The sequence below is a fragment of the Balaenoptera borealis genome, assembly GCF_965194805.1.
Source record: "Balaenoptera borealis genome assembly, chromosome: X".
Taxonomy (NCBI): domain Eukaryota; kingdom Metazoa; phylum Chordata; class Mammalia; order Artiodactyla; family Balaenopteridae; genus Balaenoptera; species Balaenoptera borealis.
In genome coordinates, this window is record NC_138881.1 from 122,693,420 (window position 1) to 122,708,228 (window position 14,809).

The 14,809-nt window shown below is 38.6% G+C and overlaps 2 protein-coding genes across 4 annotated transcripts in view; one reads left to right on the forward strand and one right to left on the reverse strand.

The window, feature by feature from the left end:
• Positions 1 to 14,809, reverse strand: part of LOC309620104 (uncharacterized protein) — a 554,572-nt gene that overhangs the window by 92,991 nt on the left and 446,772 nt on the right. The window lies entirely within an intron of this gene.
• LOC309620966 (endogenous retrovirus group K member 7 Env polyprotein-like) overlaps positions 1 to 14,809 on the forward strand; it is a gene marked incomplete at its 5' end in the record, with an annotated part of 67,436 nt that overhangs the window by 38,810 nt on the left and 13,817 nt on the right. The window contains one exon of the mRNA XM_082377799.1: positions 14,594 to 14,700. Coding sequence (XP_082233925.1) covers positions 14,594 to 14,700 — 107 coding nt within the window. The remainder of the gene's footprint in view (positions 1 to 14,593; positions 14,701 to 14,809) is intronic.

The window sequence follows — 14,809 nt, forward strand, 5'->3', positions numbered from 1 at the left end:
CTTGGTAAGTGAGCTCATATTTATACAATAGCAACAGCAATGAATAGATTCTCAGCAGTGGTGTGCCGAAGGCATCTTGTAAAAGCATGAGGGAATAGATTATACACATCTCTCCTCAATTCCATGTTCAGTGACACCACGCTGTTAGCTTGAAATCAGCCATGGTGAGAGTATTCACACCAAGGAAACTGGTAAATTACAGGAATCAGGACATTTCTTTTTTTCAGGAAGTCACCACCACACCACTGGTTCTTGACCACAGTTACTTACATTATGGCTGTAGAAGGAAGAAATGTGGAGGCACAAATGTCTACCAGGCCTGAAATCATGTACAAAACTTTTTCTATGATCTGGGAACACTTTTGGTAATATCAGTGCTTCTCACACTTTAATGTACATAGGAATCACCTCAGGATTTTGTTAAAATGCAAATCCTGATTCAGTAGGTGTGAGATTATATATTTTTTTACACTCTCCCCAGGGAAGTCTATGCTTCTGGTCCAAGGACCACATGAGTAGAAGGGATAATGAGACATCTAATTAATTTCCTTCAACCAAACAAGGCCCAGGAGGGGGTGGGGAGGGAACTTTTGTCAGCAAAAGTTTTTAGTTATTGGTGTTGAAACCAAGCTCTTGAAAATCCGCTACATAAATGATTTTTGGTTATTGTTTTAGTGGTAGAATAGTACAAAAGTATATTGTATTTTTTCTACAAAATAGACAACAATGTATCCTCCCTAAATAGTAAGCTATTTATTCTACTAGAAATTCTATTAAAATTAATACAAATTCTCCAGTTAAAACCTGAAGAGCAATGTTGCTTTACTGTTCTATTTCCCTCTCTCAAAACCCACCAATAGCATAGGTACAAAGTAGAGTGTGTGTGTGTATGTGTAGGGGAGTGGATCAGTCTTCAAAGCCATGGGGAAATGACCACAACCTCAATATACAAATTTTGAAACATGCCTACAAAACACTATGAAATATGAAGCAAAACAAGAGAGAAGATTCAGACATAAAGTACACACCTCTTTACACCTTGAGAAGGATTCAGAGTTTGTCCAAAATAATTATTGCTAACCTTAGCATTATATTCAATAATCCTTTTGAGTAATTGGATTGACAAGGATGGACAAACAACTGGAGAAACCGAGAATACTTCTGCAAAAATGCGGAATGGCATGAGATATGGACTTGAAGAAGAAACTATACTGATATAACACGTTTATCTATGATCTAACCTTATAACCAGCTGGAACTGTGAGAGGGGAAATGGAATAAACGACAGAAGGGAAACAATAATCACTACAGCACACAACAGAGAGCCCACAGCTTAAGTGATTTGCTGTGAATGACCAAATCACTTGAATGCCAGTAACTGAGAGAATACATGCCACTAGGGAAAAAAGACAGATATTTGTGGTGAGAAGTTGGCCTAGGAAATAAACCCATATCAAAGATATTGGTATCTCCGCATCATTATCTCTGCCCCCACCCCTAAAATATGAATAATAATATCAAAGAAATAAACATTAAAGAATCCAAAGAAATTTTTAAAAATGTTATTTTTAATTAAAAGAAGGAATTAAACACGAGCAAAAGGCCAGTTAATAACACGTCACAGGAAAAATTATCCAAGGACTCAGAAGCCAGGTTCAGACAATTACTTCCTCACGTTCTCAAAAAAAAAAAAAAAATTAAAAATAACATGAGTTAGATAACAAGAAAGATCTCTAATAAGAATAAAAGTTCAAAACTTAGATTATATGATGATGAAGATGAAAAGCTAGTAAAACCTAGAAAGTAAGTGGGAAAGACCTAAACACTATAGATATAAGATCATATTAGAAACAACAGAATTATATACAAACATTATTGAAAATACAGTGAGGCTTAATGAAAAAGCATGAATAAATTACACTAAATAAAAGCAAAGACAAAAGAGATTTTAAAAAATTAAAAGCAATACCTGTAAACCCGACAAAAGATTTCCAACTCACACAGAACTCGCATTCCCGAAGAATGAAGCAAGACACATCAAGGCTAAGAAGGCCTGAATAAGCAGATAAAAATTATATACTGTAACTCAGGGGGGAAAAAATGGTACAGAACACGCAGTATGAGAAGCTATCTGGAAGAAGTTACTGAATTTCAAGGACAAAGAAAGATACATGTGGGCATTCAGGAAGAAATAAGTCAATTACAAAAAGGGTTCTATTCTCTACTTGCCAAGACAGATTAACTGATACTAGACTTCCTCTTCTGCTGTGAAACTAGAAAACTGGACAAAATATATGACAAAATTGTTTCCAGACAGTGGACAATAGTAAATTTAGCACTGTGATCTCCAAAATAAGGAAAATAAATGAACTAAGCACAAAGACCACTACAGCTGTATACCTGGAAACAGTTCGGGACCACAACAGGGATAGAGAAATGAAGCTAAAATAGTAGTCTTGCTGATTTAAGGAAGCAAAGATCAGAGTTTGGGGAGGATGAAGCATCTAGAAATGAGAAAATAGACAACTAGAGAGGCAAGACATATGCAGAAAGAACTGCAGATTTCTGCACAGAGATCCCCTTAAGTTTCTGACTGAATGTTAAGCTGTGCATGTATAGCATGAAACTCCAAGAGATCAAATAACATATCCTGGATATTGATAAGCTTAACAATTCCTAGAGTTTACCCAGGGCACAAAGACTTTTGAGTTCCAACCAGCCAGAATGAAGACACTGTGTTGAACACCCAGCACATTAAGTAGAGACCCCAGAAGGACTATGCTTTAGGAGTAGGTACAAAATACCCCTAAAGTTTATTCTAAATATGACGAAAGAAAGCCTAAACACCAGCTCCTGAAGGGTCAAGCAAGTTAGCAAGTAACCCAAATCACTGCACAAAATAAATAAATATTAACACTCTTTCAGGAAGACTTCAAAATCTAGACACTCAACAATGTAAAATGGCAATGTCTAGTAAACAATAAAAAGTTCCTAGAAACGTTAAAAAGCAGAAAAACATACTCATTACTGGGAGAAAAGTAAGTCATTAGAAACAGACTCAGATATGAAATAAAGAAAGAAACTTTAATTCATAGAGCCCCAAAATACAATATATGAAAGGAAAAATTAATTGCCTGGATTTAATGACAGATAAGACACTGCTGAAAAAGAGGTAAATGAACCTGAAGACATAACAAAAGAAACTATTGAGTCTAAACCACAGATAGAAAGAATACTGTAAAAATATGAACAGTGGGGCAATTGGAGGACCTTCAAGATGGCAGAGGAGTAAGAAGTGGAGATCACCTTCCTCCCCACAAATACATCAAAAATACATCTACATGTGGAACAACTCCTACAGAACACCTACTGAACGCTGGCAGAAGACCTCAGACTTCCCAAAAGGCAAGAAAATCCCCACATACATGAGTAGGGCAAAAGAAAAAAGAAATAACAGAGACAAAAGAATAGGGACGGGACCTGCACCACTGGAAGGGAGTTGTGAAGGAGGAAAAGTTTCCACACACAAAGAACCCCTTCACTGGTGGAGACAGGGGGTGGGGGGGGGGAAGCCTCAGAGCCACAGAGGAGAGCGCAGCCATAGGGCTGCGGAGGGCAAAGCGGAGAGATTCCCGCACAGAGGACCGGTGCCGACCAGCACTCACCAGCCCGAGAGGCTTGTCTGCTCACCCGCCGGGGCGGGTGGGGGCTGGGAGCTGAGGCTTGGGCTTCGGAGGTCGGATCCCAAGAAGAGGACTGGGGTTGGCTGCGTGAACACAGCCTGAAGGGGCTACTGCACCACAGCTAGCCGGGAGGGAGTCTGGGAAAAAGTCTGGACCTGCCTAAGAGGCAAGAGACCATTGTTTCAGGGTGCACAAGGAGAGGGGATTCACAGGGCCACCTAAACGAGCTCCAGAAATGGGCGCAAGCTGCAGCTATCAGCGCGGACCCCAGAGACAGGCGTGAGATGCTAAGGCTGCTCCTGTAGCCACCAAGAAGCCTGTGTGCAAGCAAAGGTCACTATCCACGCCTCCCCTCCCAGGAACCTGCGCAGCCCGCCACTGCCAGGGTCCCGTGATCCAGGGACCACTTCCCTAGGAGAACACACGTCGTGCCTCAGGCTGCTGCATCGTCACGCCAGCCTCTGCTGCTGCAGGCTCGCCCCACATTCTGTACCCCTCCCTACCCCCCGCCCCTGCCTGAGTGAGCCAGAGCCCCCTAATCAGCGGCTGCTTTAACGCCCTCCTCTCTGGGCGGGGAACAGACCCCTGAGGGCAGCCTACATGCAGGGGCGGGGCCAAAACCAAAGCAGAAACCCAGGAGCTGTTCAAACAAAGAAGAGACATGGAAATTTCTCCCTGCAGCCTCAGGAGCAGTGGATTAAATCTCCACAATCAATGTGATGCACCCTGCATCTGTGGAATACGTGAACAGACAACGAATCATCCCAATATTGAGGCAGTGGACTTTGAGAGCAACCGCAGACTTGGAGTTTGCTGTATGCGACAGACTAGTTTCTGATTTATATGTTTATCTTAGTTTAATTTTTAGCACTTGCTATCATTGGTGGATTTGTTTATTGGTTTGGTTGCTCCCTTCTTTTCTTTTATTACTTTTTTATTTCTTTATTTTAATAACTTATTTTATTATATTTTATGTATTTATTTTTTCTTTCTTTCTTTTCTCCCCTTTCTTAGGAGCCGTGTGGCTGACAGGGTCTTAGTGCTCTGGTCAGGTGTCAGGCCTGAGCCGCTGAGGTGTGAGCGCCGAATTCAGGACATTGGACCACCAGAAACCTCCCAGCCCCATGTAATATCAATTGGTGAGAGCTCTCCCAGATATCGCTGTCTCACTGCTAAGACCCATCTCCACTCAACAACCAGCAAACTCCAGTACTGGACACCCCAAGCCAAACAACTAGCAAGACAGGAACACAACTCCACCCATTAGCAGAGAGGCAGCCTAAAATCATAATAAGGTCACACACACCCAAAAACACACCACCGAATGTGGTCCTGCCCACCAGAAAGACAATATCCAGCCTCATCCACCAAAACACAGGCACGAGGCCCTCCACCGGGAAGCCTACACAACCCACTGAACCAACCTTACCCACTGGGGTCAGACACCAAAAACAATGGGAACTAAGAACCTGTAGCCTGAGAAAAGGATACCCCAAACACAGTCAGTTAAGCAAAATGAGAAGACAGAGAAACAGGCAGCAGGTGAATGAGCAAAGTAAAACCCCACCAGACCAAACAAATGAAGAGGAAATAGGCAGTCTACCTGAAAAAGAATTCAGAGTAATGATAGTAAAGATGATCCAAAATCTTAGAAATAGAAGGGACAAAATACAAGAAACGTTTAACAAGGACCTAGAAGAAGTAAAGAGCAAACAAAAAATGATGAACAACACAACAAATAAAATTTAAAAATCTCTAGAAGGAATCAATAGCAGAATAACTGAGACAGAAGAACGGATAAGTGACCTGAAAGATAAAATAGTGGAAATAACTACTGCAGAGCAGAATAAAGAAAAAAGAATGAAAAGAATTGAGGACAGTCTCAGAGACCTCTGGTACAACATTAAACACACCAACATTCAAATTATAGCGGTCCCAGAAGAAGAAGAGAAAAAGAAAGGGACTGAGAAAATATTTGAAAAGATTATCGTTGAAAAATTCCCTAATATGGGAAACAAAAGAGTCAATCAAGTCCAGTAAGTGCAGAGAGTCCCATACAGGATAAATCCAAGGAGAAACATGCCAAGACACATATTAATCAAACTATCAAAAATTAAATACAAAAAAAATATTAAAAGCAGCAAGGGAAAAGCAACAAATAACATACAAGGGAATCCCCATAAGGTTAACAGCTGATCTTTCAGCAGAAACTCTGCAAGCCAGAAAGGAGTAGCAGGACATGGTTAAAGTGATGAAAGAGAAAAACTAACGCACCAAGATTACTCTACCCAGCAAGGATCTCATTCAGATTCAAAAGAGAAATTAAAATCTTTACAGACAAGCAAAAGCTAAGAGAATTCAGCACCACCAAACCAGCTTTACAACAAATGCTGAAGGAACTTCTCTAAGCAGGAAACACAAGAGAAGGAAAAGACCTACAATAACAAACCCAAAACAATTAAGAAAATGTTAATAGGAGCATACATATTGATAATTACTTTAAAGGTAAATGGATTAAATGCTGCAACCCAAAGACATAGACTAGTTGAATGGATACAAAAACAAGACCTGTATATATGCTGTCTACAAGAGACCCACTTCAGAACTAGGGACACATACAGACTGAAAGTGAGGGGATGGAAAAAGATATTCCATGCAAATGGAAATCAAAAGAAAGCTGGAGTAGCATCCTCATATCAGACAAAATAGACTTTAAAATAAAGACTATTACAAGAGACAAAGAAGGACACTACATAATGATCAAGGGATTAATCCAAGAAGAAGATATAACTGTAAACATTTATGCACCATACACAGGAGCACCTCAATACATAAGACAAAAGCTAACAGCCATAACAGGGGAAATCGACAGTAACACAATCATAGTAGCGGACATCAACACCCCACTTTCACCAATAGACAGATCATCCAAAATGAAAATAAATAAGGAAACACAAGCTTTAAATGATACATTAAACAAGATGGACTTAATTGATATCTATAAGACATTCCACCCCAAAACAACAGAATACACATTTTTCTCAAGTGCTCATGGAACATTCTCCAGGAGAGATCATATGTTGGGTCGCAAATCAAGCCTTGGTAAATTTAAGAAAATTGAAATCGTATCAAGTATCTTTTCCGACCACAGCGCTATGAGACTAGATATCAATTACAGGAAAAAAAATCTATAAAAGATACAAACACATGAAGGCTAAACAATACACTACTACACAACCAAGAGATCACTGAAGAAATCAAAGAGGAAATCAAAAAATACCTAGAAACAAATGACAGTGAAAACACAATGACCCAAAACCTATTGGATGCAGCAAAAACAGTTCTAAGAGGGAAGTTTACAGCAATCCTACCTCAAGAAACAAGAAACATCTCAAATAAACAACCTAACCTTACACCTAAAGCAATTAGAGAAAGAAGAACAAAAATCTCCAAAGTTAGCAGAAGGAAAGAAATCATAAAGATCAGATCAGAAATAAATGAAAAAGAAATGAAGGAAACAATAGCAAAGATCAATGAAACGAAAAGCTGGTTCTTTGAGAAGATAAACAAAATTGATAAACCATTAGCCAGACACATCAAGAAAAAAAGGGAGAAGATGCAAATCAATAGAATTAGAAATGAAAAAGGAGGAGTAACAACTGACATGGCAGAAATACAAACGATCATGAGAGATTACTACAAGCAACAATATGCCAATAAAATGGACAACCTGGAAGAAATGGACAAATTCTTAGAAAAGCACAACCTTCTGAGACTGAACCAGGAAGAAATAGAAAATATAAGCAGACCAATCACAAGCACTGAAATTGAAACTGTGATTAAAAATTTTCAAACAAACAAAAGCCCAGGACCACATGGCTTCACTGGCGAATTCTACCAAACATTTAGAGAAGAGCTAACACCTATGCTTCTAAAACTCTTCCAAAATATAGCAGAGGGAGGAACACTCCCAAACTCATTCTATGAGGCCACCATCACCCTGATACCAAAACCAGACAAAGATGTCATAGAGAAAGAAAACTACAGGCCAATATTACTGATGAACACAGATGCAAAAATCCTCAACAAAATACTAGCAAACAGAATCCAACAGCACATTAAAAGGATCATACACCATGATCAAGTGAGGTTTATCCCAGGAATGCAAGGATTCTTCAATGTACACAAATCAATCAATGTGATACACCATATTAACAAATTGAAGGAGAAAAACCATATGATCATCTCAATAGATGCAGAAAAGCTTTTGACAAAATTCAACAATTTATGATAAAAACTCTCTAGAAAATACACATAGAGGGAACTTACCTCAACATAATAAAGGCCATATATGACAAACCCACAGCCAACATCGTCCTCAATGGTGAAAAACTGAAACCATTTCCACTAAGATCAGGAACAAGACAAGGTTGCCCACTCTCACCACTATTATCCTACATAGTTTTGGAAGTTTTCGCCACAACAATCAGAGAAGAAAAAGAAATAAAAGGATTCCATATCAGAATAGAAGTAGTAAAACTGTCACTGTTTGCCGATGACATGATACTATACATAGAGAATCCTAAAGATGCTACCAGAAAACTACTAGAGCTAATCAATGAATTTGGTAAAGTAGCAGGATACAAAATTAATGCACAGAAATCTCTCTCATTCCTATACACTAATGATGAAAAATTTGAAAAGAGAAATTAAAGAAACACTCTCGTTTACCACTGCAACAAAAAGAATAAAATACCTAGGAATAAACCTACCTAAGGAGACAAAAGACCTGCATGCAGAAAACTATAAGACACTGATGAAAGAAATTAAAGATGATACAAACAGATGGAGAGATATACCATGTTCTTGGACTGGAAGAATCAACATTGTGAAAATGACTCTACTACCCAAAGTAATCTACATATTCAATGCAATGCCTATCAAACTACCAATGGGATTTTTAACAGAACTAGAAAAAAAAATTTCACAATCTGTATGGAAACACAAAAGATCCCGGATAGCCAAAGCAATCTTGAGAAGGAAACACAGAGCTGGAGGAATCAGGCTCCCTGACTTCAGACTATACTACAAAGCTACAGTAATCAAGACAGTATGGTACTGGCACAAAAACAGAAACATAGATCAATGGTACAGGATAGAAAGCCCAGAGATAAAGCCACACACATATGGTCACCTTATTTTTGATAAAGGAGGCAAGAATATACAATAGAGAAAAGACAGCCTCTTCAACAAGTGGTGCTGGGAAAACTGGACAGCTACATGTAAAAGAATGAAATTAGAACACTCCCTAACACCATACACAAAAATAAACTCAAAATGGATTAAAGACCTAAATGTAAGGCCAGACACACTAAAACTCTTAGAGGGAAACATAGGCAGAACACTCTATGACATAAATCACAGCAAGATCCTTTTTGACCCACCTCCTAGTGAAATGGAAATCAAAACAAAAATAAACAAATGGGACCTAATGAAACTTCAAAGCTTTTGCACAGCTAAGGAAACCATAAACAAGATGAAAAGACAACCCTCAGAAGGGGAGAAAATATTTGCAAATGAAGTAACTGACAAAGGATTAATCTCCAAAATTTACAAGCAGCTCATGCAGCTCACTATCAAAAAAACAAACAACCCAATCCAAAAATGGGCAGAAGACCTAAATAGACATTTCTCCAAAGAAGATATAGAGATTGCCAACAAACACATGAAAGGATGCTCAACATCACTAATCATTAGAGAAATGCAAATCAAAACTACAATGAGGTATCTCCTCACACCAGTCAGAATGGCCATCATCAAAAAATCTACAAAAAATAAATGCTGGAGAGGGTGTGGAGAAAAGGGAACCCTCTTGCACTGTTGGTGGGAATGTAAACTGATACAGCCACTATGGACAACAGTATGGAGGTTCCTTACGAAACTAAAAATAGAACTACCATACGACCCAGCAATCCCACTACTGGGCATATACCCTGAGAAAACCATAATTCATTAAGAGTCATGTAACACAATGTCCATTGCAGTTCTATTTACAATAGCCAGGACATGGAAGCAGCCTAAGTGTCCATTGACAGATGAATGGATAAAGAAGATGTGGCACATATATACAATGGAATATTACGCAGCCATAAAAACAAACGAAATTGAGTTATTTGTAGTGAGGTGGATGGACCTAGAGTCTGTCATACGGAGTGAAGTAAGTCTGTAAGAGAAAAACAAATACCGTATGCTAACACATATATACGGAATCTAAAAAAAAAATGGCTCTGAAGAACCTAGGGGCAGGACAGGAATAAAGATGCAGACCTAGAGAATGGACTTGAGGACACGGGCAGGGGAAGGGTAAGCTGGGACGAAGTGAGTGAGTGACATAGACATATATACACTACCAAATGTAAAATAGGTAGCTAGTGGGAAGCAGCCACATGGCACAGGGAGATCAGTTCGGTGCTTTGTGACCACCTAGAGGGGTGGGATAGGGAGGGTGGGCATATGGGGTTATATGTATACGTGTAGCTGATTCACTTCCTTATACAGCAGAAACTAACACACCACTGTAAAGCAATTATACTCCAGTAAAGATGTTAAAAAAATGTGAACACTGACTTAGAAATGTATAAGGGAATATGCAACAGTCTAACATATGTGTACTTGTAAATGGAGAAAGCTAAGGGGCAGAAAAGATATTTAAAGAAGTAAAGGCTAGGTTATCAGCAATAATAGTAGAATAAGAACCCTCAAAAATTTTCTTCTCCATAAAATCTGTGAAAAAAACTGGCAAAAAATGCCAGAATCAACAATTTCCAAACTCTGGAAACTAATGGAAGGCTTGCAGAAATCCAGGTAGCACTTATTCAAGAAAAATGGCTGAAACCCTGTAGATCACTCATCCATAACAGCAATAAGAACATTGACAAAAAAAAAGAAATTGACAAAGTCAATTTTAAATAACTCTAGAAATTAACCAAAGGCTTGCAAAAATCTGAGGAGCACTTTTTCCAAAAAAAACGAGTGTAATATAGATAAGAGCAAGTTTTACATTTTTACTTGTTCTATTCCCATACAAAGTCATGTATGCAAATATTTATAACAGTTATTAATAATCACCAGAAACTTGGAGGAAAAAAACAAATGTTTATCAAATGATGAGCAGATAAACACACTGGGATAGAACTTTACCTTCCCAAGTACATGAAAACATATTCCAGCCTCTAATGTGTTAATAATAAAGAGCAAAAAACAAAACTTCCCTCATTGATTTAATTTCTCCAGCCAGTACCTTATCTCTCTATCCTCATTTATTGACAACTTTTCAAAATCTGTTTACAATGGCTGCCTCTTCTGAATCTTTGCCTGTGATCAGTAGTGCCCTTCACCTCTGCTCTTGTTCTGCATAATACAATAGAGCCAGGCAGATTTTGGTTTTAGCCCCAGGTTCATCACTTATATGAATTTATGACCTTGGACAAGTGATCTAACTCCTTTGAACTCAATTTCTTCACATGCAAAACAAAACTGATTACTGGTACCCTCTGTAGAATTGTTATGAAGACTGAGCAAAACTATACATTTAATCACTGCAGAATATCTGGCATAGAATAGACACTCAGTAAATAGTTATAGTTTGTGTTTTAGGGTGCCAGTGTATAGCATTCCTCCTTTCCATGTGCAATAACTGAACCAATAACTGAAAGAGATCAAGGAGTAAATAGATAAACAACAAAGAAGCCCCTTATTACTGATAATACTAATATGGAGGAATCACAAGTTTAACAACAATGGGTTTCCTAATATTTTCCTCTAGAATTAGGAAGACTTACCCAGTCAGTCCGAGGCAGCAATGGATAATTATAGGCTTATTCCTATAAAAGGTTTCATGTAAAAAAAATTTTTAAAATCTTTATTGCAGTATAATTGCTTTACAATGGTGTGTTAGTTTCTGCTTTATAACAAAGTGAATCAGTTATACATACACATATGTTCCCATATCTCCTCCCTCTTGCATCTCCCTCCCTCCCACCCTCCCTATCTCACCCCTCTAGGTGGTCACAAAGCACAGAGCTGATCTCCCTGTGCTATGCGGCTGCTTCCCACTAGCTATCTATTTTACATTTGGTAGTGTACATATGTCCATGCCACTCTCTCACGTCGTCCCAGCTTACCCTTCCCCCTCCCCGTGTCCTCAAGTCCATTCTCTACGTCTGCGTCTTTATTCCTATCCTGCCCCTAGGTTCTTCAGAACCATTTTTTTTTTAGATTCCATATATGTTAGCATACAGTATTTGTTTTTCTCTTTCTGACTTACTTCACTCTGTATGACAGTCTCTAGGTCCATCCACCTCACTACAAATAACTCAATTTCATTTCTTTTTATGGTTGAGTAATATTCCATTGAATATATGTGCCACATCTTCTTTATCCATTCATCCGATGATGGACGCTTAGGTTGCTTCCATGTCCTGGCTATTGTAAATAGAGCTGCAATGAACATTTTGGTACATGACTCTTTTTGAATTATGGTTTTCTCAGGGTATACGCCCAGTAGTGGGATTGCTGGGTCGTATGGTAGTTCTATTTTTAGTTTCGTAAGGAACCTCCATACTGTTGTCCATAGTGGCTGTATCAGTTTACATTCCCACCAACAGTGCAAGAGGGTTCCCTTTTCTCCACACCCTCTCCAGCATTTATTGTTTATAGATTTTTTAATGATGGCCATTCTGACTGGTATGAGGTGATACCTCATTGTAGTTTTGATTTGCATTTCTCTAATGTTTAGTGATGTTGAGCATCCTTTCATGTGTTTGTTGGCAATCTCTATATCTTCTTTGGATAAATGTCTATTTAGGTCTTCTGCCCATTTTTGGATTGGGTTGTTTGTTTTTTTGATAGTGAGCTGCATGAGCTGCTTGTAAATTTTGGAGATTAATCCTTTGTCAGTTGCTTCATTTGAAAATATTTTCTCCCATTCTGAGGGTTGTCTTTTAGTCTTGTTTATGGTTTCCTTTGCTGTGCAAAAGGGTTTAAGTTTCATTAGGTCCCATTTGTTTATTTTTGTTTTTATTTCCATTTCTCTAGGAGCTGGGTCAAAAAGGATCTTGCTGTGATTTATGTCATAGAGTGTTCTGCCTATGTTTCCCTCTAAGAGTTTTAGTGTGTCTGGCCTTACATTTAGGTCTTTAATCCATTTTGAGTTTATTTTTGTGTATGGTGCTAGGAAGTGTTCTAATTTCATACTTTTACATGTAGCTGTCAAGTTTTCCCAGCACCACTTATTGAAGAGGCTGTCTTTTCTCCACTGTATATGCTTGCCTCCTTTTTCAAAGATAAGGTGACCATATGTGCGTGGCTTTATCTCTGGGCTTTCTATCCTGTTCCATTGATGTATTTTTCTGTTTTTGTGCCAGTACCATACTGTCTTGATGACTGTAGTTTTGTAGTATAGTCTGAAGTCAGGGAGCCTGATTCCTCCAGCTCCATTTTTCGTTCTCAAGATTGCTTTGGCTATTCGGGGTCTTTTGTGTTTCCATACAAATTGTGAAATTTTTTGTTCTAGTTCTGTTAAAAATGACAGTGGTAGTTTGATTGGGATTGCACTGAATCTGTAGATTGCTTTGGGTAGTAGAGTCATTTTCACAGTGTTGATTCTTCCAATCCAAGAACATGGTATATCTCTCCATCTATTTGTATCATCTTTAATTTCTTTCATCAGTGTCTTATAATTTTCTGCATACAGGTCTTTTGTCTCCTTAGGTAGGTTTATTCCTAGATATTTTATTCTTTTTGTTGCAATGGTAAATGGGAGTGTTTTCTTAATTTCACTTTCAGATTTTTCATCATTAGTGTATAGGAATGCAAGAGATTCCTGTGCATTAATTTTGTATCCTGCTACTTTACCAAATTCATTGATTAGCTCTAGGAGTTTTCTGGTAGCATCTTTAGGATTCTCTATGTATAGTATCATGTCATCTGCAAACAGTGACAGCTTTACTTCTTCTTTTCCGATTTGGATTCCTTTTATTTCTTTTTCTTCTCTGATTGCTGTGGCTAAACCTTCCGAAACTGTGTTGAATAATAGTGGTGACAGTGGGCAACCTTGTCTTGTTCCTGATCTTAGTGGAAATGGTTTCAGTTTTTCACCATTGAGGACGATGTTGGCTGTGGGTTTGTCATATATGGCCTTTATTATGTTGAGGAAAGTTCCCTCTATGCCTACTTTCTGCAGGGCTTTTATCATAAATGGGTGTTGAATTTTGTTGAAAGCTTTCTCTGCATCTATTGAGATGATCATATGGTTTTTCTCCTTCAATTTGTTAATATGGTGTATCACGTTGATTGATTTGCGTATATTGAAGAATCCTTGCATTCCTGGAATAAACCCCACTTGATCATGGTGTATGATCCTTTTAATGTGCTGTTGAATATAGACAGGGGAAATTGCATCATGTTTTTCCATGCCATGTAAAATTTATGGCATGGAAATACATGATGCAATGTCGGGCACCAGCTGCAAGCTGACACAGTCATTGCAGCTTAAAGCATGGCAAAGTCCTGCTTAATTCCTGACAGGACCCGAAAGAGTTATTAGAGAAGATATGAGTCTTGACCCGTGAGGTTGCTTGTGGTTTCTCTAACTATAGTTTGTCCTTGGCATATTTTGGTAATCACAGTCTGTTCTCACGCATGTTTAAATTCTGGTTCGCAGTATGTTTTGTACTATAACTTCAACATTAAGGAAATACTGTCTGATGATTCTGTCTTGTGATTTTAACAAAAACCTGTACTGCCTACTGCAATCTATAGAAAGAGTTTTGATGGGAAATAAAGTGTGTGTGTGCTTGTACACCACCCTCCTGACCCCGTCTCTTCTTAATCCCCTCACCTGCTCTTAGGAGTTGTTCCTCAGTCTAACAGTGACTGACAAGTGGCGCCCGAACAGGGACCTGAGTACGTGGGCTGTTGAGAGGGACCCAGGAGATACTTCGCGTGCACACATAAGGTAAATGAGATTGTGCCGGGGGATGTTTTACATGTAGTTTTTCTTTCTGTTTTATTCTCATCAGGATTAAAAATGGGGCAAACTGGATCTAAGGAACGACAACTTTTCG